This window comes from Syngnathus floridae, chromosome 10 (assembly GCF_059516105.1).
Source record: "Syngnathus floridae isolate MCC-2025c chromosome 10, RoL_Sflo_1.0, whole genome shotgun sequence".
Lineage (NCBI taxonomy): Eukaryota > Metazoa > Chordata > Actinopteri > Syngnathiformes > Syngnathidae > Syngnathus > Syngnathus floridae.
The window spans coordinates 5,451,155-5,472,314 of NC_142422.1; the positions used below are offsets into that span (position 1 = coordinate 5,451,155).

Genomic DNA, 21,160 nt, shown 5'->3' on the forward strand with positions numbered 1-21,160 from the left:
GAAAGCAGATACATCATGTGTAACCGCATACAGACACACAAGTGCAACTGCAACCCTGCAAAGCCTGGTTGGCTGACCTTAAAATATTCCCTGAAGGATTCATAATAACAAAGGCTCTCTATCGGAAGCGTTCTTGCAGAGCACATCCTGACCCAGAGTCTGCAACGACCCTCGGAGGGGCCTGGAGATACGATCTTAATATCATGATAAAAATACAGTACATATTTGTGGAACTGCTGAATGTTTGCAAAAACGTGTCTTTCTAAACACCAGCTATGTTGTTTTAACTACTGTAGCTTCTGATGCAAATGTGAAAATGATCATTATGAAACACCAACTGCAATCTTGTCAATGACCTTTAAAGACAAAGTTCCATTCATGCGGTACCATGGTCTGGCTCGTATGTTGTAAGCAGGAAATCGAGTTTACTATGGGAAGGGCGGGTTGACGCTTATTGTCCGGGCCACTTCCACCTACGCGGCTTGACGGTGCAGTTGTTCACCCTGCAGTGTTTATCTCAAAGGTCTTTAGAAGCAACAATACCTCCCATAAAATATTTCTTCCTCTTATCATTAAGGCAACACAAAAGCACAATAAATAAACACATGAATAAATAAATAAATAAATAAATAAATAAATAAATAAATAAATAAATAAATAAATAAATAAATAAATAAATAAATAAATAGATAGATAGATAGATGGATACATTGTAAAAGCTTTTTTCGCCGAAACCATAAAATGTCATCTGAGCATGGTGATGATTTACCATCGCACATTAAACTGTACAGTACATAACTTGTGTAAGATCCCCAAGTGAACTTTCTAAATAAAGCCCCAGGCAACTAATTTAAACAGGAAATGTCCATAAATGAAGCGTTAAAAATGTACCCCTTCATAAGATTGTTTTCCAATTCAGACAATATGCATGTTTGTGTTCATGGGTGATAATGTAAGACGCACTAATGGACATGACATTTTAATTTTGGAAAAGAATGTTCCATTCACACCACAGTGACACAAACAGTGAACATTGAAAATAAAGACCCGCATGAAATTTGAATAGGCTTTCTTTGGTCATTGATAGCTTATTTGTTTTTTGTGTGTTAATCTTGCTGAACTAACTAACTAACTAACTAACTAACTAACTAACTAACTAACTAACTAACTAACTAACTAACTAACTAACTAACTAACTATATGCTAAACTATCTATCTATCTATCTATCTATCTATCTATCTATCTATCTATCTATCTATCTATCTATCTATCTATCTATCTATCTACGTATCTATCTATCTATCTATCTATCTATCTATCTATCTATCTATCTATCTATCTATCTATCTATCTATCTATCTATCTATCTATCTATCTATCTATCTATCTATCTATCTATCTATCCATCTAACCCACCAACCTACCAACTAACTAACTAACTAACTAACTAACTAACTAACTAACTAACTAACCAACCAACTAATTAACTAACTAACTAACTAACCAACTAACTAACTAACTAACTAACTAACTAGCTTAACAAATCAACAACTCTAACTATTACAACAACAATAACTAGAATTAAGCCAAATGAAGCATAGTAAATTGTCATTGTGTTATCATTGTTTTTCTTTCAATTGATTCTGTGAGTCACTGACTGGGAAGAGTGGACTTGATAATGGGATAAGTGGAATAGAAGGACTCGTACATTTATCTGCAACATTGCACCCTGCAGGTCGACCCAGTGAGGAAGAACAGCATTAACTGTTTTAGAGATTACAGTGCACGGACATATAATGACCCACAATCAACACTCAACATTCACTACTGCAAACACACCAGAAAGAAAAGGACAATTAAATGGAAATAAATATGCACAGTAGTTTCTATATTCCCACCATGCTGTCTTTTCATATTCCATCCTAGCAACCATTTATTATAACATATATTCCCATTCAGGGTTGCAGGGAGCCAAAGCCTGTTGTAGCTGACATGTGGCAATTGGCACACTACTGGACACCAGCAGTCAATCACAGGACCCACTTTGCCACTGAGCGGGAAGCCAATTGAGTGCTCGGCTACACCTTCAACAATGACCTCATTTCATATTTTCAGCCACAATTAATATTATAAAAATGATATGTCAGTAAAAAAAAATAGATAAATTATCATGAACTCAATTACTTGGGGCGATATCACATGATTTTGCATCCATTATATTTGTTATCAATTGAAGTAAATATAAATATTTTGGGCCCAGCACCACTTTTATGTGACTTTTACTTCTGAAAGAGAATGAAAGTCTGTTTTGGAAACAGGTGGGTCACTAACCCCTTCACACATCTCTAGCCAGGGATCCCTTTATGAGGCCTCTGCTCTATTATCCATCCTGTGTGTCCAATCCCTGTGTAATCCATTGCGGGATCCGTTAGTTCTGCACATTTTACGCAAGCTAGGGAGGGGCAGAGGGCACGATCACCCATCCCTGTATAACTCACGGGATGTCCGAGAGAGGTGATGGTTGCCCGCAGATGAAAGGTAACAACAAAGACATTTTTGGAATAACACACTGTGAAAAGAGGTGGAGGATGATGGGAAGACGAATGGTCTGAGGTTCATCTGTTTAGGCCATCAGGGAAAAAGACCCCACCCTAAACAGGGTGACAATCTGCCCATCAGGTTGGTCATACTGAAGCTTCTGAAGCATAGCTCATTCATTACCTCCATTGTTTACGCCACACAAACTGACAACAGCAGGATGGACTTCATTCACAATGTAGTTGATTGACAGCGAGACTGATAGGGGAAATAAGATACACCCAAAGAAAAAACCTTCTACTGTTATTAATGATCACATCAACTGTACTGCAATTGTCTTGCATACCACATACTCCTGACAAAGTAATGACTGAATAAATCATTTTGTCCAACTCGTGACAACAAAAGTCATACAGAGAACTCAGAAAAAAGGGAGTGATTCATTTCGCAACATTTGAATAAGACGTGAAACAAATGGATGTGTGGTATGTCAAATGAGATGGCACACCACGATATAGAACTTCTCGTTCTGGGCATTACCATGTCCTTCCTCGTCTCCTTACCATCTTGAAAGAGGAAAAGCTATTCCTCCCACATGTATCTTTGCTCGCTCCTGTTTGAATGAACAGCCGGAGCCAAAACTCTACGCTGTGAGAACCGCGCTGACTTTTCCACCCAGCAGGCGATGCTGGATGAGGATGTGAGATTAAAAATGATTTGAATATTTATGAGCATCACCATGGTGTTGATTTAAGGACGAAAGAATGGAGCCACAGTAACCAACAAAGCGGATGAAGGTGTGAATGGAATTTCTTTTTCATGACAACATAGCAACAAATACTATAATAGCAAACAAAGAAAAATTCATTTCCTTTCATTGTGTCTAAATAATACTGGTAACAATGCAAACATTTAGTGAGTTTGACACTTTTTTTTGTCAACATAGCTGATTTTTGACATCTCATATTAATATGTTGTATCGCTCCAAAAACCATCAACTTGTGACAGCAGCGTGATTTCTATCCATGGAGTGACAGCACATTACAAAAGAATAATTTCTAACACACCATATGACTGCCATGTTGATGTATAGAAGAAAAAACTGTTCAGTTGTTTTCCCCAGTCGAACTGGGACTATTCATTCTGCACTGCATTGTGTTTGAGTACATAAACTATCAATTTTAAATCATCTAAAACTTGTAACAGTGCACAGACAAAGGCAACAAAAAAAAGTCGAACAGAGGCCAACACCATCCTCTGGGCATCAACAAAGCTTCGCCTCTTTTCAAAACTCACTGACCCAAACTCATTTTTTTTTTAGTCTAAGAGAAATGTCAAGTCCAGATCTAGAACTTATCTCTGAGAGAGGAACATTGCAGCCAAATATAGCCTGCCTCTTGACATCCACGAGACTCTACGGGGCTCTGCTAGCAGTGCTTCGTTTTGGCTGTCTGCCACGTTGTCACTTATTATTAAGCATTAGAACCGTACAAAATAAATACATTTATAGTTGTCTTCCATTTGAGCTACTTTGGAACATTGATCTTCAATGAGTAATGAATAATATATCGTTTACATATAAATGTGAAATAATACAAGGATTTTAAATGTAAAGATAGTACAAGCTGATAGGAACTCGCTAGTTGACAAAGTCTTATTTTGATCATTGAGAAATTCAATAAACTGTCACATAATTTGCAACATCTATTACAATATCACACCTGCACACACACCTACATGTGTGAATTTTAAGTCGACAAATTGGCATCAATCACTTCAAACACCCAGGCGTTCTTTTTTTTTTTTTGTCCGTTATTTGTGCAGTGACAAGAAGACTGCCTTCACACTGTCACGCTCGGTCAAGAATGGCCTACATATTCAGGAAACAAATCCACAGCGAGAATGCGTCATGCATCACCTTCGTTGTGAAACAAAAGCGCGATAGATGGTGTAACCGGAATTTGTGTAAACAGGCTCACTCGCACTTCTTTTAAGACAATTTAAGACGATATTTAATGGTGAAAATGCAGCACACAGCAGGGATGTTATGCATCATGCGGCGGCTGTGAATTCTGTTTGGTGATTCTATGCAAACTTATCATGTCCAGTGAATAATTCGCAGATGCCGGCCAAGATTTGTTCTATCGAAAAAACATTTTGTCTCATTAGCACATTCATTGGTACTAGGAAATAAAGTGTCAGGCAAAGTGGAGAGCACTGTTAAAATGACTCTCTCTCCTCGACACAGCTCAGATGGTACCTGCCCCCTCAAGCCATCTGAGCAGTGCAGACATCTGCGAGTATTAACCTGCCAAGAACAAGTCTAATGTAAAAATATGAAATATTGGGAAATGGAAAGTCGGCTGAGAGGTCATCCGGAGACTGTGAGGAAGGCTTTCATCAAACTATAAGTGGTGTTTTTCAAGTGTCATGAGAAAATGTGTACACTGGGAGGGGCTGTGATTCTGTTGCTTTCCAATTACCTTGCACAGAGAGACTCCACAATGTTGTGACACCTTCAGAAAGACTGCTCTTCACTCAAGATACCAAACAAGAAAAAATATAATAGCAAAACAACAAACAAAATGAAACGTATGTAGGGAAACTGAGACCTCTGCAAAGGTTAAAGATTGAAATAATAAACTATGAATTGATTGATTAATCACAGAGACTTATGAAGGTTTCAAGAGATTCGTGGACTTTATTGCATCTTGAAAAAACAGAAGCAAAACAAATCAAGGCAGTGACCAGATGAGCAAACTAAAGGCTGACATTGATAGTTGGATTTTTCTCCCGCAACCAGATAAGAGGGGGAAAAAAAGTCAAAAATGAAATATCATTATATTTTCACGCCATTTCGAGCAGCCTTATAAGGTACCAAAAAAAATTGCAAAGTCATTGATAGAGTTTCAGTCTTTGACACTTTCTCATATGCCCTCAAGCAACTAGACTTCCAACAATTTCCGGACATCACATTTCGAAATCAACTGGTTGCAAAAACATATTTTGAGAAGGAAAGGCGCCGTCGTGTACGGAGCCTTTGTGACCTGAGGTGATGAAACTGAATCAGCTTTTTCACTGAATGAGGTCATAGCTTCTATTTTTAGAATTTCTCGGAACTCGATGAAAAAAACTGATGGTGAGAACAAATTTAATAATAACCACTTAAACAGACACTTTATAGTTTAGGTGTGAATGAACACTGGCACGTTTTTAAGCGGATTTGCATCAACTCGCCGAACAAAACCACCTGTAACCATTGCACTAATAATTCATCTAATAATAGAAGTCTGTAGTTTCTTTGCAATTTTGAAGATTGCTTGCCTTAACTGTTTCGAACATAATCAAATGGCAATAATAAAAGGGGAGGAAAATGTCCTTCTCCCTTGAGAGCAGGGTCTGACCGGCTTGTGTTAAATTTAGAAGACGTGGAGGAGGCAAGCTGTGTCTGCGCCAGTATGACGAAGGAACTATAAATAGTTGAATATTTAATGAAAAAAACAAATGACGAAAGTCAAGCGCCTGTAGCTCTCTTTTCAGCAAGACCCCGGCAGGTGCGCGTTACATGAGCGAGAAAAAAAGATCACTGCGCAAGATACAGTATATACAAGATAGATAGTTGTACCTGCTGCTATGAGAGCGATTGTATCACATTATGCTCTTTTTTGACGCTTAAAGGAGTTTGCATGACATTTTGAATCTTCGAAGCACCTTCTAAAACCCTGCACTAGTAGGTTACGCGCGGACATACGCTGCCGTCTACTGGTCACTTGCGGGACTGCGTCGCTCCCTTAATTTGACAACATTCAAGGGAGGCTGACGAACTTGTTTTCATCACAGCCCAAATTGTAAAAGTATAAATACAGCCCAATTACCACCTCAATGGCCAAACATTCAGTCTAAATATACAGGACATAGGTATGCTTTAATTAGCTGTTTTCACTTGCCCCATTGTTATATGTAATGCAACTCCAGGTGTTGTGAAATGCGCTATATAAATAAAGTGGTATTGCAATTATGCCCCAACCCAGCCCATCATTCAAGTGTACTCCCAAATACTTGTAACCATCTAGTTATGTTTGAAAAATGAAAAAAAATAAGTGAAATTGCACTGTGATATTTTCGGATGGCGCAACCTACGGTTACCCATGTAACATGCACAACAAGAGTTAAGTAACTGCAGTAACCTGACATTTTGAGAATAAGAGTAAGCATAAAATTGTTTTAGAGTGTCCATCAATGTCTTCGTGGAAGCAATATTTTTTTTCTTTCTTTTTTAGAAAAAAAACTCATGTTGTTAGCAGGTGTACAGGTTCAAGTGAGAGTAGGCACCAATTGAGCATTTTCTCACTGGTGGGGGTTTTGAGTAAAGAAGTGAGGCCCTAAGTGATTACTTCAGATTATACACACATATTTGTCATTGTCATAAATCTACAGCTGTTCACAGTCTCACATTTTTATTTGTCACTTCAAAGCATTCTTGCTGACCTCTTCTTTGACTGTTTGGCTCAGTGGACAAATGTCCTTCCTCTAAGAGCATAACAAAGTTCTCTCTTTACACATTTCCCACAGCCCCGCTCATCAAATGTCAACTTTTTTGACAAAAGTTTATTCATTCTGTCCTCTGGAGATCCTGCTTGATTTTTTTTGTTTTTTATTCCTGCTTGTCCGCTTCTTCATAATGGCACATGACAGTGACAGCTCTTTCCACATGGGGCCAGCACCATCCAGTTGTTGGCTATCCCTCAAGTGTGATGTTCCCAGACTGGGGTGCAGCGAGGTTTCAGGGCATCCATGTCATCCTGCTTGCATGTCACTGTGGAGAGCTGCATGAAGGATGCCATAACTGGGACAAAAGCAGTCAGGGCCCATCATTTCCCAGTGAGTGGTTCTCCCAATGTAATAAAACCTGATGGGATGCTGTGATTTCCTTGGAATAATGTTAAAGTGGTCATTTGAAAACATTTACTTGCTATTGTTTCTTTTTCACAGAACACAGGGGATGATGCAGCCTCAAGGCCAAGAGTGGAGTAATGTGCAAGTGCTTTCTTCATTTAATGATTTGTGATCAGTCTACTACTTCTTTTTTTATACTCCCGTACCTCTCAGTGTTAAACCATTTCCGCTGAGGCTTACTAGGGTCTTCACAATTTTTTTTTAGCGGCAGATGAGGAAGACTTACCCCCGAGCAAAGACCTACCGCCTACCCGTAAAATCATAAGCATAGCTGCCACAAGCTCCCCCTCAGTCTTTCCTGCTCTTGAAATATGAGACTAGCAAGAAAAGTTCAGCCCCATGGTGAGGATAACCCACATTCTTTCACTGGAGCCCCACTCGTTCACTAAACCCCCTTACTTAATAAGTAATCACCGGAAAAAAGCACACAATGCGACAACAGTCTTGATGCAGTATGGTATATTTACTCTTGGATGGTGAATAATACCATAGCGTTCACTGAATGGAACTGGTTTTAATGGCCCTACATGCATTTTAGCTTAATAGGTGAAGTAGGCCTACTAAGCTTGTGTCCCCCACTTTTCAGCAAGCTCTGAAGAAGCCTGATAACGATCCTGATTATTTAGAATGTGTTGAAGGAGGGAGGCATGTAAATCAGGCAGGACAGCAACCTTTAAGATCCGGATTTAGACACCTCTGCCATGCAGGATAAAGATTTGAACCCAAGCCTCACGAAAGGGTTTCAAGATGTGTAGTTCAGAAAACAACCGCTAGAGAGAGACAGTCGACCAAGTTTTGCCTTTTTAAAATGAATGTTTAATGTGAGAATAATCCATAGGAACAACTGTACAGCAATAGAATCTTACATAAAAACAATAGGCAAGCTTATCTGATGGTATTTGGCAGACAAAAATCTGCATATGTTCATCAAATTTGATGTTCTATGAAATGTAAAATTTTGACAACATTTGTTACCGAAACTGGATTTCTTCTTAAAATTGAGCAGATATGTGTTTGTTTGAATACTAGCCCATTGCAATAGTGGATGGAATGCATTCTCCCCTAAATGTAATTGGAATATCTAGGGAAATTATCCATGCAAAAGAATCCTGAAAGTAAAAAGAAAGTTGCACATCAAGAACGCGAATTAAAATCCACATCCCACGTGCTCCATTAATTTAAAAAGAAATTAAGATATTGAACATAGAGAAAACATCTTACATACTGTCAAATTGCAAGGCTCCAGTTAATATACGTCAACCAGCAGCAGCCAATAGCGCTCTTTCTTATACACAAAGAAAGAAATAACCAATGAAAATGCTTGGTCATGGGATGTCAAATATGGCGGCGGTAATGTTATGGAGTTTCCGCTACTCGTTGACTTGCATGCAATCAGGCCAGTGGGGCTAGCATGGTAGCTAAGCTAGCGTCACGCTAGGCCTCCAGCAGACTAACTGCAGAGATAGCAACAAGATCAAACACTCTGTTGTTTGTGAAGGAGACGAATAGCCCACTAGTCTGCATGAGAACACTTCCAACCACAGAAATATGGTGGTTCTCAAAATTCGAGACCAGGTAAGAGCAATATGTCAAAAGCGAAATTTAAGTTAGTGATATCGTTTGACTGCTAGCTTCGATTACAGTTTTCCCAGCGGACTGTAAATTGAGTTGCTCTTGCCAATCGTTTAGTGATGAATTTGTCTTTAAATTCGTCCATTCGCGATATTACACTTGAATCAAAACCTAAGCAGAGCTTTTGTCGTAATGTTGATATTTATCACTTCTATATGGTAACCCATGCTCAACCAAAATGAGTCGTAACCTGCTAACAGGACTGCTTATCTGCAACAATTAGCCAGTCCCCTCTTCAGTGTTAATAAGATTGGGCATGGCTAGTTAACCTGCTGCGTAAAACAATTGCAAAGTGGCTTGAATAGTTGCTTTCAAGTTTGGTTATTCGTAAATGACACCCAAAACGTTGTCGGAGATGCGTACCATGGCAACATAAACTAAGCTCCTGACTGTGACGTTTCAATGTTTGTGACATTAGGTGGGTAAGCGCTTCAATTGTTGGCCTAAACAGATATGGTACAAATAATGAGGATAAACCACGATAGCCCAACGATGAAACCGTTTAATAAACTGGTAAAGTGACTGCGAGAGGATCCTTATATTTCTTTGACAGTAGCCTATAACATCTTTATATCAGTCTTGTAATCTCTGAAAGTCTGACCTTTTATTTTTCCCCTCAAAGTTAATTTTTTTGACATTGCTTGCATATTGAACAAACACTTATTGGGTGTAATCGATGTACGAGATGTACATCTTGTATCACGCATGTGTATGCATCTTGTCATGTGCTTTAATGATCTCCTGTTAAGTCAGTGTGGTTGCTTAAAGAGCTGTCTCCATGGTGACCGTATTAAAGGCTTCGAATGAGGCTGCTGGACGAGTATAGAAAATCAACAACAGCAGTTGAGCTGGGCCGCGCTGCAGAAAACAAAACGCAGATTTGTCCCACACACAGTGTCAACATGAGACATTGTGAGAAGCACAACTGACCCCTTGTTAGCTTGAATTGACCCTCGTAGCATCTGTCGTGCCCCCTGTGCCATTTTATGGGCATTTCAGAGGGACATAATTGTCTGGTGTGATTAAGTGTGACAGTAAAAGATCAGTGAGGGATTTGGGAGACCACAAGTCATTCCCAATCTTGTGGTGACTAACTTTTACTCTTCTCGTCTTGTTCTAAAACCAAGCTGAAGGCATCTCTATGGTCAGTGACAGTTTCCGCGAGAGTCGGCATCCTCATCCAGGAACTGCATCAGCTTCATTTGCTTCTTGTAACGTCAAAGCGAATTGAAAAGAAGCAGCAATACTAGACTGCAAACTTCACTTGCAGGATTTAAGTATACATTTGAATGGATCCAGTCAATCACGTAGATGTCCAATGCAAAAAAGAGCAGCTGGGAGTCTCTTTTGATATTGGCAATTTGGTTCTGTTGCAAAGCATGCACCTGGATTATGCAGGAGGTCCTACTTTGATCAAGATTAACAATCAAAACAGTGGCGATTTCACCATCGTTGATATGATTAAAGTTTGACTAAATATCCGATTAATGTGATTTAATAGACCTGTGTTTAGACCAGAACCGGCGCGAAACCTTCACTCAAGTGTGCTCCTTTAACAAATGAGTTACTTAAATAAATTCATGGTATGCATTTAGGGTTATCGCAAATGGTTGTCGTTATCTGTTCAGTGACTGATGGAAATTTTGGTGTAAACTGCATATAGAGCATTTAAGGCAAATATCTCTGGGTAGCTTTGCATGCATGTAAAGACCCCTGAATGGGGTGGAGCTATCATGCAGGCATTTTAAGAGTGTGCTCCATACGTGGACCTTCAAGGAGAACCTGTTTACTTATTCTGTCCACCACTCTTACTTCACTAAGGATGTTGAAAGTTCACAGCAGGAGGGGGGCCTCTGCAGTATCATCTCTTTCTCTCAGGCAAAGAAACCAAGATGTGCAGTGTTGTTTGTTCTTCCAGCAACTTTGGCATCACTTCAAATCTGTTCTCGGACTTTTGTTCCTCTTAAGACTTATCTCTCAACACGTGTCTTTTTGGATGCGTCACTGAAAAGGACATCTTGTGGCTGTGTGTCATCGTTTTTGTTTGTTTGCGCATCTGAACATAGAAGCTTTTTTTGGGTCGATGACATTGAACAGATGGAGTCGGGTGTGTGTCGTGATTCTTGAGGACGAGGATCCTGCAGACTTCCCTACTGCTGAAGTCTGCGGGGTTAGTTTGTCATTTGTTCCATTTGAATGCTTACGCTTAATGGGAACTACCGCAATGAGTAACATTCCAAATAAATTGGGATAACAAGATGCTATTTCCTTCCACAGCCTGCTTTGGTGAAAGCAATTTTCAATGTGGACCCCGATGAAGTGCGCTCGCTTATATTCAAAAAGGAGGACGTGAATGCCCAGGTAAGCTCCACTAGATGTGTTTTAAAAATCTTACTTTTCCATATCCTTTAATTGTTTTTTTATGATGAAAGTAGCAGTGTTACACACCTTTTTGTTGCATACCTCACAACTTAAATTGGGGCTTTTGTTTTATCTTACTTGATCTTTGTGGGGGTGAACTTGTGACCTCAGAGCCTTGCATTACAGTCCATCCCTCTTTCCTTATAGGACAATGAGAAGCGGACGCCACTCCATGCTGCTGCCTACCTTGGAGATGCGGAAATTATAGAGCTTCTGATCCTTTCGGGTCTGTATGATTTTACAATGCAAATATTGAGTGGCTTTGAGTTGTGTAATACGAGTGATGTGGTCACCGTCACACCTTTTGCGGTTTCCAGAAATATTAATATTGTCTCACCAAGCAATTGACCACCCTTCTTTTCAATTCAATTTATTTCCATTTTGTAAACATCTAAGAAGTTACAGGAGTATCGCTGTTGATGATGATGATTCAGAAAATGTATTCAAGACCGAATACATTACTATTTTTATTTTTATTTTTTTAATTATCCAATCCGTATGACTTTGTACATTTAGAATGTTGCCACTGAATGAATTTCGACAACCCTTATGCCAATTTCGGTTCAATTTCGTAACCGGTTGTGCAGTTTATACCGTTTATGTCCTTCAAATGAGTGACCGCTCGTGTCCCCTGACTTGTGCTGTAGGTGCCAGAGTAAATGCCAAAGATAGCAAGTGGCTCACTCCTCTGCACCGAGCTGTTGCGTCCTGTAGCGAGGTATGAGAATGTTCCGTCGATTGTTTGTCTCACATTTGCAAACATGCACGCAGACATACGTGCATCATACGGAACAATAAAGGTGTCAAATCCGGATGTTTTCTTTGTTGCAGGAAGCCGTGCAAATATTGCTGAAACACTCTGCAGACGTAAATGCCCGAGACAAGAACTGGCAGACGCCGCTACACATCGCTGCGGCCAACAAAGCGGTCCGCTGCGCCGAAGCACTCGTCCCGTTGCTCAGCAATGTGAATGTGTCGGACAGAGCTGGCCGAACTGCACTGCACCATGCAGCCTTCAGTGGTCACTTGGAGGTAAATATGGTTGAACCTTCACCTGTTTTCGGTTCACTCTTCACAACTTCACCCAATTGTCTTGTTATCCTAGACCTGCAATGTATCGCTACAAACTACGCTGCAAATTCTAAACGACAACATCAGTCAATACTGATACTTATCATGCACCATTGCATCACACGCGGCTGCTTTCAGCTGAGCACATTCCTAAAATTACAAGAACCAAGAATGTTGAGGTGATGAAATCCATAACTCAATAGATTCCTTCCCCGTTATAAACTCAGCATTAGTAGCGTGTGCACTGCCAAGTACCCATGTCGCTGATTTGATGGATGCATGTACTTTCATGTGGATTAGTTATTTTAGGGCAGGAAATGCCTGCTCTAATCAAGTATTAATTCCCAAGCCTTAGTCAAGCTGCCTTACGGCAGTGGGCATGCTCATTTGTTCTGTTCACAACAAGGTCTATTCTTAAACTACAATGCAGCAATACAACTCGTCTTGGCAATGTCTTTTATCGAAATGCCGATGTGGATTGTGCTATTTTCGAACGATCCACATTAGTGTGGTCATGTAAAGCACATTCTATTTTCAAATCCAAGGGATTAAAGCCTAAATCTAAATCTGGATAGTGGAAACAGTGTAGTCCTTATACAGGGCGTCCCCGAAGTTTCCACACACGGGAAAAAGGACTCTAAAAATCAAAACTATTTTTATTTACATAATATACTATAATATTTAAGTCTAGTCTAGAATTTTCATATGGATAAAATGTTTTTTAATGTGGAACCTTTGACACACTACTTTTGTCTATTCTTGAAATACAGAAACGATCCATTCATCATGTCTATGACTCACTGCTTTTTTTCTTTCCTTCCCCCCCCTTCTATTTTTTGCCTGTCCTTGCTGATGCTGTCAGATGGTGCGGCTCTTACTCTCCAGAGGGGCCAACATCAATGCCTTTGACAAGAAAGACCGGCGTGCAATCCATTGGGCAGCCTACATGGGTAAAAATAAATCTACTTGCTCTGTTATGTAATTATTGCTCTATGGAACATGCAAGTGTACCTTTGATGGCATGATGGTGTGTATGTTTTACACATTTAGTCTCAGAATTTTTTCACAGTCACCATGATATATAATTTCTGTAACACTTAGACTCCTCAAATTTCCTTGTCAATATTGTCCAGTGGGAAAAAAAATAATTGGGTTAAAAAAATTTAGGCAACTTTCAGTTTACAATGAAGTAATGATCATATGGCAGCAACATGCAAATTAGTAAGAATTTTTTTTTTTACAGTATATACTATATTTTCACGTTTTTCCTCTGACAGCAATGTTATGTTCGCAATGCTTTGCTAATAGCGGTAATTCATTAATGAATAATATAATTCTATTATTCAGGACACATTGAGGTGATCAAGCTCCTGGCGTCTCATGGTGCCGAAGTTGCCTGCAAAGATAAGAAATCGTATACACCTCTGCACGCAGCTGCCTCCAGTGGGATGATCACTGTTGTTAAATACCTCCTGGACTTGGGGGTGGATGTGAGTTCCGCCCACCATTGCATTGCCGATGTGCAATAGCGTCACAACTGTGCCATAGTGAAACGTAGCAGTGTTTATAAGACTGACCTTTGTATGTTGATTGTTTTTTTTTTTTTTTAGATCAATGAGCCGAATGCCTACGGCAACACGCCACTCCACGTGGCCTGCTTCAACGGTCAAGATGTGGTGGTGAACGAGCTCATAGAGTGTGGGGCGAATGTCAACCAGGTGAACGAGAAGGGCTTTGCTCCCCTCCACTTCACTGCTGCTTCCAGGCAAGGCAAGCTATGTCTTGAGCTGCTTGTCTGCAACGGGGCTGATGTCAATATCAAGGTGCGTGATGATTTCAGTGCATCTCTCAAAACTCTGTTGTACCCTGTGCAACTGATGAACTTTGATATCGACCATAATTTCTCAAGAATAACACACATAAATATTATACACACTGCCAAAATCGCCCTTCAAATTTTTTTTTTTTTTAATCCTAAGAACTGTTTAGGTAAAAAAAAAGGCCAATTAGTACCTATTCAACATTTTTGAAAAGCTGTCCGTTTTCATCAACATGGTTCTGTTTTGATTTAGAGTAAGGATGGAAAGACTCCCCTCCACATGACAGCAATCCATGGAAGATTCTCAAGGTCCCTTGCTATCATTGAAAATGGTGAGCTCATCCAAAACTGTCGTTTTTTTAGTTGGACAGTAAACTTGAGGCCCATTATACAACTTTGGCTCAAAAGCTTGATCTTGTATATCACTTGTCTTAAGGTGCTGAGGTTGACTGTGAGGATAAGAATGGAAACACCCCGCTGCATATTGCTGCACGATATGGTCACGAGTTGCTCATCAACACGCTCATTGCCCACAGAGCTGACACTGCCAAGTGAGTGTACCTTGCTCACAAATGTAACCATAATTATCTTAGTTATTAGATCCTAATGACTTGCTTGCAGTAAGAAAGTATTCTGCAATGAAGACAACCTGATCGATAGAATGTCTTTGCAGACGAGGGGTCCACGGTATGTTCCCGCTCCACTTGGCTGCTCTCAGTGGATTCTCTGATTGCTGCCGAAAGCTTCTGTCTTCAGGTAACTCCAGTGTGAAATTTAATCAATCACTAGAGTTGTTGCTCATCATTCTGTCTTCATCAGGTTTTGATATCGATACTCCTGATGACTTTGGAAGGACTTGTTTACATGCTGCAGCTGCTGGAGGGTGAGTGTCAACATAACTGAATCGATTTCTTTTATTTTAAACAAATATTCCAGTCAATTATTAACTTCTAATGATAAAGGACAATCATTTATCATGTCATTTAAATCCCTGCAGAAACCTGGAATGTCTCAATCTACTTCTCAACACTGGGGCGGACTTCAATAAAAAGGACAGCTTTGGCAGGTTTGCGATGATGTTTAATCGTGGTGCTCCGTTGCTTTGGTGCTGTTATGGTTTACCTTATACAGTCAGCTAAGCAACGTTTACTTTTCCAGGACTTCTTTGCACTACGCTGCTGCCAACTGTAACTACCAGTGTTTGTTTGCGCTGGTGGGCTCAGGGGCCAGCGTGAATGACGTTGACGAGCGGGGATGCACTCCGCTTCACTATGCTGCCGCTTCTGACACAGATGGAAAGTTAGTAATGCTCTGAGCATTGCTTTAACATGTAGTAATGGTGAAGCAGCAAATTATAATATCATTGGATTTCGGACTGTAAATCGCTCTGGAGTATAAATCACACCAGTCAAAAATTGATTTTGGGTGCGACTCTGAGCTCTGATTTGAATATAATAGAATTGCAAGACCAGCCAAACTATGAAAACAAAAGTGCGATTTACAGTACGAAAAATAGAGTAAATGTTTAAGATTGAAAGCATCTCTGTTGTGGCTCCAGGTGCCTGGAATATTTATTGCGAAATGATGCAAATCCTGGGATTCGGGACAATCAGGGCTACAATGCTGTGCATTATGCCTCTGCATATGGACATCGCCTTTGTCTGGAGCTGGTGAGAGCATCATGACTGCATGCTGTGTAAAAAAAGCAGATGCATTTTCTTATCTATTTAATTTCTCCAATATTCTAGATTGCAAGTGAAACCCCTCTTGATGCGGTGAGTAGAGTTTGAGTCTTCTTCACTGGTTCTCACATTGAGGTCACCTTTGTAACATATGAATTTTTGAATATAATGTCCAAATAATCCCTCGAGATTTATTTATTTATGCACCTCAAGCATAAAATAAATCACCAAATCAATAATACCTTAGAAACAAAATTCAACCTATTACGCCTTTTTCCATTTAAGTGGTTTTGTCAAATTAGTAAAAATAATTTGTATTGTATTGTGCATCAATGTAATCCTGAGCTCTAAACTATTCCATTTTAAATTTTTGTTATTTTTAATCAGTTGATGGAAACCTCAGGGACGGACATCCTCAATGAGTCTGACGTTCGAGCTCCCATAAGCCCTTTGCACCTTGCTGTGAGTTGAATTTTTACGTCTTGAAATATTTTCTGTCTTTTTTTTATTTTTTTTATCTAATATTTGGACATTTATTTGTGGCGTTAAGGCATACCATGGTCACCACCAAGCCATGGAGGTTCTGGTGCAGTCTCTGTTGGATCTGGATGTGAGAAACAGCCAAGGGCGAACACCGCTAGACTTGGCGGCATTTAAGGGTCATGTGGAGTGTGTGGATGTTTTAATAAACCAAGGTGCCTCCATCTTGGTCAAAGACTTTACCTTAAAGCGAACCCCAATTCATGCTGCAGGTATGGACCAGCAGTAAAGCTTTGAATGTGACTCATTCTGTTGTATTTTGAAATTTATAAACTCATCGATTCCTTGCAGCTACTAATGGTCATTTTGAATGTTTACGTTTGCTGATTGGAAATGCTGATCTTAAAAGTGCAGTGGACATTCAAGATGGTAACGGACAGTAAGTTATTTATTTCATATTGTGGTTCAAGATGTGAGTTTATGTACGATAATGTAACTTTTTTTTTCCTTGAAATTCTCAGAACCCCTTTAATGCTGTCAGTTCTAAGTGGACACACAGACTGTGTATATTCTTTGCTTAATGAGGGAGCCGGTGTGGAAGCCAAAGATAAGTGGGGCAGGACAGCCCTGCATCGAGGAGTGAGTCGAAGTCAAGTTTATTTTTTTCTTTACAACAGGTTCTATGATCCCACTAGTTTAAACATTGTATTCTAATTAATATCTCATTTATGGAATATGAATTAATACAGCAAAATCCATAGCTTGTGACTACACCTGAGCTGAAAGTCTCTGTGATGTAATTTTCAATTGACGTTTCAAGTAGTCAAGAATATATTACTGTAAAGAAGATTTTTTGACTCTACTTCTCCTTTAAAGTTTTAAAAAAATCCATTTCAGATTGTCAAGTGTATCAATGTTCATGTCTCTTGATTTTGTTTGTATTTTCAGGCTGTTACTGGTCATGAGGAATGTGTGGAGGCTTTGCTTCAGCATAGCGCCAGCTTCTTGGTGCAAGACTGTAAAGGCCGCACACCCATCCACCTGGCTGCAGCATGTGGCCATATTGGTGTCTTGGGAGGGCTGCTGCATGCTGCTCAGTCAGTGGAAACACCTCCGGTGTTAACAGACAGCCAAGGCTACACACCGCTGCACTGGTCCTGCTACAATGGTATGTGGATTCAGAAAGAAATGGGCTGTAGTTATGTCTGTTTATATGTTCAGCAATACAAGGTATACAGTTTGGAATGTCGTTCCATTCCTATGAAATAAACCAGACCTGTAGTTTACAAAAAATTATTTTCTTTTTAGAGAGGCGCAGGTCCCCAAATCTTTCAGCACCCGTCTTGATGTTTGTTCATATTTTGAGCGGCCAGCATAGTAACAAATTCCTCACAATGAATGTCACTATGTTTGGAAAATAGTTAGCTCAGCTTGGCAATGAACCGTGTTCTTTTTTAAAGGTCACGATACATGTGTGGAGGTTCTACTAGAACAAGAGGTTTTCCAAAAAGCAGAAGGCAATCTATTCACCCCCCTTCACTGTGCTGTGTAAGTGATCTAAACGTTGCAGTAATTGTCAGATGCTAAAACAAGATGAGTGAGTTTAAAAAAAAAAATGTATATATATTTTTTTTCCTCCCCTAAGGATTCGTGACAGTGAAGGTGCTGCTGAGATGCTTATCGACACCATGGGTCCTGCCATTGTCAATGCCAAAGACAGTAAAGACAGGTAATAGCTGTGTGGAGGTAAACTAAAATGCTGGATAAAATTCTCAATCGTGCTTTGTGTCCTACGTTTTGTACCCAGGACTCCTTTACATGCCGCAGCCTTCACTGACCATGTTGAGTGTCTGCAGCTGTTGTTGAGCCACAACGCACAGGTCAACAGTGTGGATGTCACAGGGAAGACCCCACTCATGATGGCTGCCGAGAACGGCCAAACCAATGCAGTCGGTATGATGGCTACATGCAAGCGTAGCTGGCTTCAGGCTGAAACTTCCTTTGCACAAATGTGGCCAATTTCACGCCCCCCCCCCAAACTACAAATCGATACTATTGGTCAGTCCCAGTGTGGGTTTGTTATTTTAACAAGTTATTGACCAGTTTAAAGCGTTGATAATAGCTTGCTGTCGTTGACGATGCAATGTTAATGGCTCAACAATTTGAGGATTTTCTGAAAAGTAAAGGTTTTGGAAACGGAAGGTTTTTGCCTGATGCCAGCAATATATACCTAAAAGACAGAATTGATCAGAATGTTACTGAGTATGCTATTCTCATCAATAAGAGCTCTTGGTGAGCAGTGCAAAAGCAGATCTAACGTTACAGGATGCAGTGAAGAACACGGCGCTTCATCTTGCCTGCAGTAAGGTCAGTACCGTTTATAACCACTAGATGGCTGTGTTTCACACTCAAACAGCGAGTAGGGTGTCCTCTTGCATGTGTATGCTAAAAGCCTGCCATTTTATTCAACTTGTCATTTTTAGCACCAATAAACCTTCTCTTGCTTTTCACAGGGACATGAAACCAGTGCCTTGTTAATATTGGAGAAGATTACAGACAGAAACCTAATAAATGCCACTAACGCCGCCTTACAGACGTATGTATCACTTGGAATTATTGTTTTGTTTCTGCGTGCAAATGATAAGTTAAAATTAAAAATTTCAATTCAGGATGCATTTCATGTCAATGGATTTCACTATCAACTCTCTGATATTGTAGGAAACTGAATTTACTGTTCATTGTGGTTGTAGATTACAAACATTACCCTAACCCAAATATCCAGTTCATTAAATTATCAACAATCTCAATGGACATATTCCGTTTGTATTATTTCCAAAGATTATTGGTGAATCCTCTGATGTAAAACTATAAGCAATGTACCAACCCCTTTCAACTTGACCTCACCAATCCTCATTTTTTTAATTCAAGGCCTCTGCACGTAGCTGCAAGGAATGGCCTGACGGTAGTGGTGCAAGAGCTGCTCGTGAAGGGAGCCAGTGTCCTTGCGGTTGATGAGAATGGTAACGATATTAATCCCATCTTTGATCAAGACAAACACGTTAATTAATATTTAAGTGTTTATTAACACTAGAGTGTTGTCATTCCCTCAGGTTACACACCCGCCTTGGCTTGTGCCCCCAACAAAGATGTTGCAGACTGCCTCGCCCTCATATTGGCCACAATGATGCCTGTTTCCCCCTGCACCCCGGCGCCTACCCTTCCTTTCAGTGCCATGAACCACTACACCACCAGCCCCTCCAAGAGCGTCACGTTGGATAGCCTGCCCGTGCTACGCGACCAGCACAGCTCCTACTGCAGCTTCAACAACATTAGCCATCATGATGTCTTCTACAAAGAAGAGCTCAACGACTCTGACTCCGAGACGTACTGAAGGACAGGAAACTGCGCGAAACGCACACACTGTGTCTTAAAGTTCACACAGGGCCAGCTTGGTAGGGCGGAAGAAGAAGAAGAGACGAGCCCCTTCAGGAGCCTTAAAAGTCATCCCCTCCCGACCTCATCCAGCACCAGGTGTCCTTCCAGCTGAAACAAGGCAACATTGACTCACTACTTAGGTGATTGCACTCGATGGGCATACAGCGACCTTTTTACAGCAATAACATGCTGATGGGAAGGACGGTAGCAGCTAAAAGGAAGCTATACCAGCATGGACCAAAAGATGCGAATGCATTTTAACCCAGTTTCAATTAAGTGTACATGAGTTTGTTTTGGTTGGTTGGTTGGTTTTCCTGGAGGCGGTGCAGCCAGTTTAAAAATTCATTTTTAGATGTTTGTGTGGATATAGAAGTTAGATTCTTCTACACACTACATCTTTCAGAACGCACTTGTGTGTCAATGTTTGAAATCAAAAGTTTGAAATATCCCCGTCTTTAACTCCATATCCACTTGAAAAGAAAATCAAGTATTTGCGTCAGGTTATTTTATTGTTGACCAACTTCACCCTTGTGTATTTGTCCATTATGGTTTAGTCTCAAGAATAAATTATTTGTGTACTTTGGGGTCCTATATATGTGCTCATTTTGTGCCTTCATTAGTCGTGGAAGGGGTGAAAAGTGTTGAGGCAGCTGTAAAAAGCACTGACTCGTAGGTAAGTAATGAAATGTTTGTGAGAAGCACTGAGACCATTTTGAGGTACACATCTAAGTAAAGCAAGGACAGAAGAACATTTGATTTTCTCTTAGTATACTGTGTGGTTTGCTTGCTTTATTTTAAAAAGAATCCATTCAAAATATCACACTTGAAATTTCTGCTTTAGTTGAAGAATTTCAATTTAACTCGAAATATGTACATTATGTGAATTCCTATGAATATTCTTCCGATGTGATGTACACAAAAAAAGAACTGTGAAGTCAAAGTTGCAATTTATTAATTCAGTACTGAGATTGGTGTATATTTTATGGGTAATAAAATGAATTATTTATAAAAATGGATCGTCAATAGCTATGATTACTGTACATTTAATACACAAAGCAACTATCGAAGCATGTTTTCAGGATGTGGGAGGAAATAGGAGTTCCCAGGGAACACCCACGCAGGTAC

At 39.9% G+C, this 21,160-nt stretch overlaps 1 protein-coding gene across 2 annotated transcripts; it reads left to right on the forward strand.

The window, feature by feature from the left end:
* Window positions 1–8,839: 8,839 nt before the first annotated feature.
* On the forward strand, window positions 8,840–20,628 carry ankrd28b (ankyrin repeat domain 28b). Of its 2 annotated transcripts, XM_088387585.1 has the most exons (28): window positions 8,841–9,070; window positions 11,405–11,488; window positions 11,696–11,774; window positions 12,196–12,266; window positions 12,380–12,580; window positions 13,482–13,569; window positions 13,967–14,109; window positions 14,230–14,442; window positions 14,692–14,770; window positions 14,875–14,989; window positions 15,112–15,194; window positions 15,258–15,321; window positions 15,436–15,504; window positions 15,597–15,737; window positions 15,997–16,108; window positions 16,187–16,213; window positions 16,508–16,582; window positions 16,671–16,872; window positions 16,952–17,039; window positions 17,122–17,239; window positions 17,549–17,768; window positions 18,061–18,148; window positions 18,246–18,329; window positions 18,408–18,553; window positions 18,885–18,967; window positions 19,114–19,196; window positions 19,529–19,620; window positions 19,711–20,628. In XM_088387585.1, the coding sequence occupies exons 1-28, from the start codon at window positions 9,044–9,046 to the stop codon at window positions 19,989–19,991; spliced, it is 3,156 nt and encodes a 1,051-aa protein (XP_088243711.1). In that variant the 5' UTR covers window positions 8,841–9,043; the 3' UTR covers window positions 19,992–20,628. The 2 variants fall into 2 exon arrangements, with proteins under 2 accessions (XP_088243710.1, XP_088243711.1); XM_088387584.1 differs by having other exon boundaries at window positions 8,840–9,070; window positions 15,112–15,321.
* The last annotated feature ends 532 nt before the right edge of the window (window positions 20,629–21,160 follow it).